The 1,807-nt window shown below is 39.5% G+C and overlaps 1 protein-coding gene across 1 annotated transcript in view; it reads left to right on the forward strand.

Moving 5' to 3' along the window:
- Positions 1–1,807, forward strand: part of LOC116701740 (rab11 family-interacting protein 4A) — a 12,223-nt gene that overhangs the window by 7,778 nt on the left and 2,638 nt on the right. The window contains exon 3 of the mRNA XM_032535622.1: positions 1,688–1,767. Within this exon, the coding sequence (XP_032391513.1) occupies positions 1,688–1,767 (80 nt within the window). The remainder of the gene's footprint in view (positions 1–1,687; positions 1,768–1,807) is intronic.

Here is a 1,807-nt window from a genome sequence, read left to right on the forward strand (position 1 = left end):
AAATGCAGCGCAGTGACGATACAGACGTTTCATACACATTTCGTGTGTATCCGCCATTCGACCCATGCTGGACCCGTTCATGATGAGTCAGCCGTCTCCCTGTGAGTAGCGTCCATCACACTCCCTGTCGCAGTTATAAATAGCCTATGTGACAATAAAATTTGTTTTGGCTAAAATCAACAAATAATCGTGAAAATAATCGCAATCAAAATTTTGATCAAAATAATCGTGATTATCATTTTGGCCATAATCGTGCAGCCCTAGGCTCTTGTGAAGCCGTAATAATGCTGCCATGCTTAACCAAGTGGAATAATGTAGCATGTATGCCAACTCATATTTTCTCTTTCCGGGTTCTGTTCTCTTTGTATTCTGCCTAGACTAAGAGTCTCTGTAAAATCAGGTCAGCTTACCCTCTACAGTGGGCACAGGCCAACCAGGACACAGGAAGGGACAGAGCCGGGGCACTGCCACTGAGTTCAATAAATTGGGTTTCTAGTTCTGCATTGTTGAGTGGTATTGAGTTGAATTGACATTAATAATACAATGTTCAATATAACCCTCAAGTGTCAGTAAATGATCTATTTCCAAATGTGTGAGTAGAGAATTATTAACTCAATCTGCAGCTCCATTCGATTTGACAAAGTTTTTGGTCTAAGGTACAGGCAGCTGCTTTTATTTTGTTTTTAAAAGCCCTCTGTGCATCTGTTCAGCACCAAACAGCAGACAGACACAGCAACTAGCTGGTGAACAGTGGAGCATTTAGCAGCTAAAAAGATCAATATTTCCCTTAGGAGTTGGTAGAGACAAAAAGAGAGTAACTTATTCATCAGCTGACCAGAAACATTACTCCAAATGAATGATAATGTTGCTCCACAAATGCATGTGTATATGACCATCTATCACAAACAAGATATTATCTTAAACATGAAAATGCTAATGTTTGGTTTACTTGTGTCCTCGGCCCTCAAATGGCCAAAATAATTAGTTATTGCAGTTTTAAGGTAAAGTTTTCATTCCATGTATCAGTTTATTGTGCATTTTGCTGGATAAAGTGTTGCATCTTTACCTTATATCAACTTTGAAAGCCCTCCCCTTGGTGCCTCTTCACAACTGTTTTCCTGTTTCAACGAATTTGGGTTTCTAAATAATAGATCAGTTTTATAAATTACACCACTTATCTGTTCTCTCCTACAAATTTTACGTAGAGTGTTTTTACGTAACACACGGTTCTTACCGGAGCCATGAGCGTCCACTCCACGGACAGCAACCCACGGCACATTATTAATCAGCCACACTGGGGGAAGTAATTTATGTGAAATACTCATATTTTCTATTTTTATAATAAAAAAGACACCCAAAGACAATCAATGCCTGGACTCAAGATCATTTGCTATGCGTTGAGAACACCATGCCATCCATGCCAAGGCTAATAGGATAGCCTCAAGAAATGTTGTTCCGGTGAAAAATATAAATTGAAAACCTAAAATGTAAAGTCACTTAACACCACAAAAACAAGCCTGCCAGTGCATTATCTCCAACCACAATACAACACACGACCTACAGTTGTTTGTCTCAACAAGGTTATTGTGTATTTAGCGGCCTATGCTTTTAGCAGTTTGGATAGGAAATTATTGTAATGCAAACTCTCAAACAGACTGAGATGAGTCATGCATGCTTTTCTTTGCAGGTTATGTTGAAGTCCTAAAAAAGGAAAGAAGGACACAGTTCATCACAGGGCCATATGAGACAGCTAAGAGTTGCTATCGGGTAAGCGTGTGTGTGTGTGTGTGTGTGTGTGTGTGTGTGT

This window comes from Etheostoma spectabile, chromosome 2, assembly GCF_008692095.1.
Source record: "Etheostoma spectabile isolate EspeVRDwgs_2016 chromosome 2, UIUC_Espe_1.0, whole genome shotgun sequence".
NCBI classification, from domain to species: domain Eukaryota; kingdom Metazoa; phylum Chordata; class Actinopteri; order Perciformes; family Percidae; genus Etheostoma; species Etheostoma spectabile.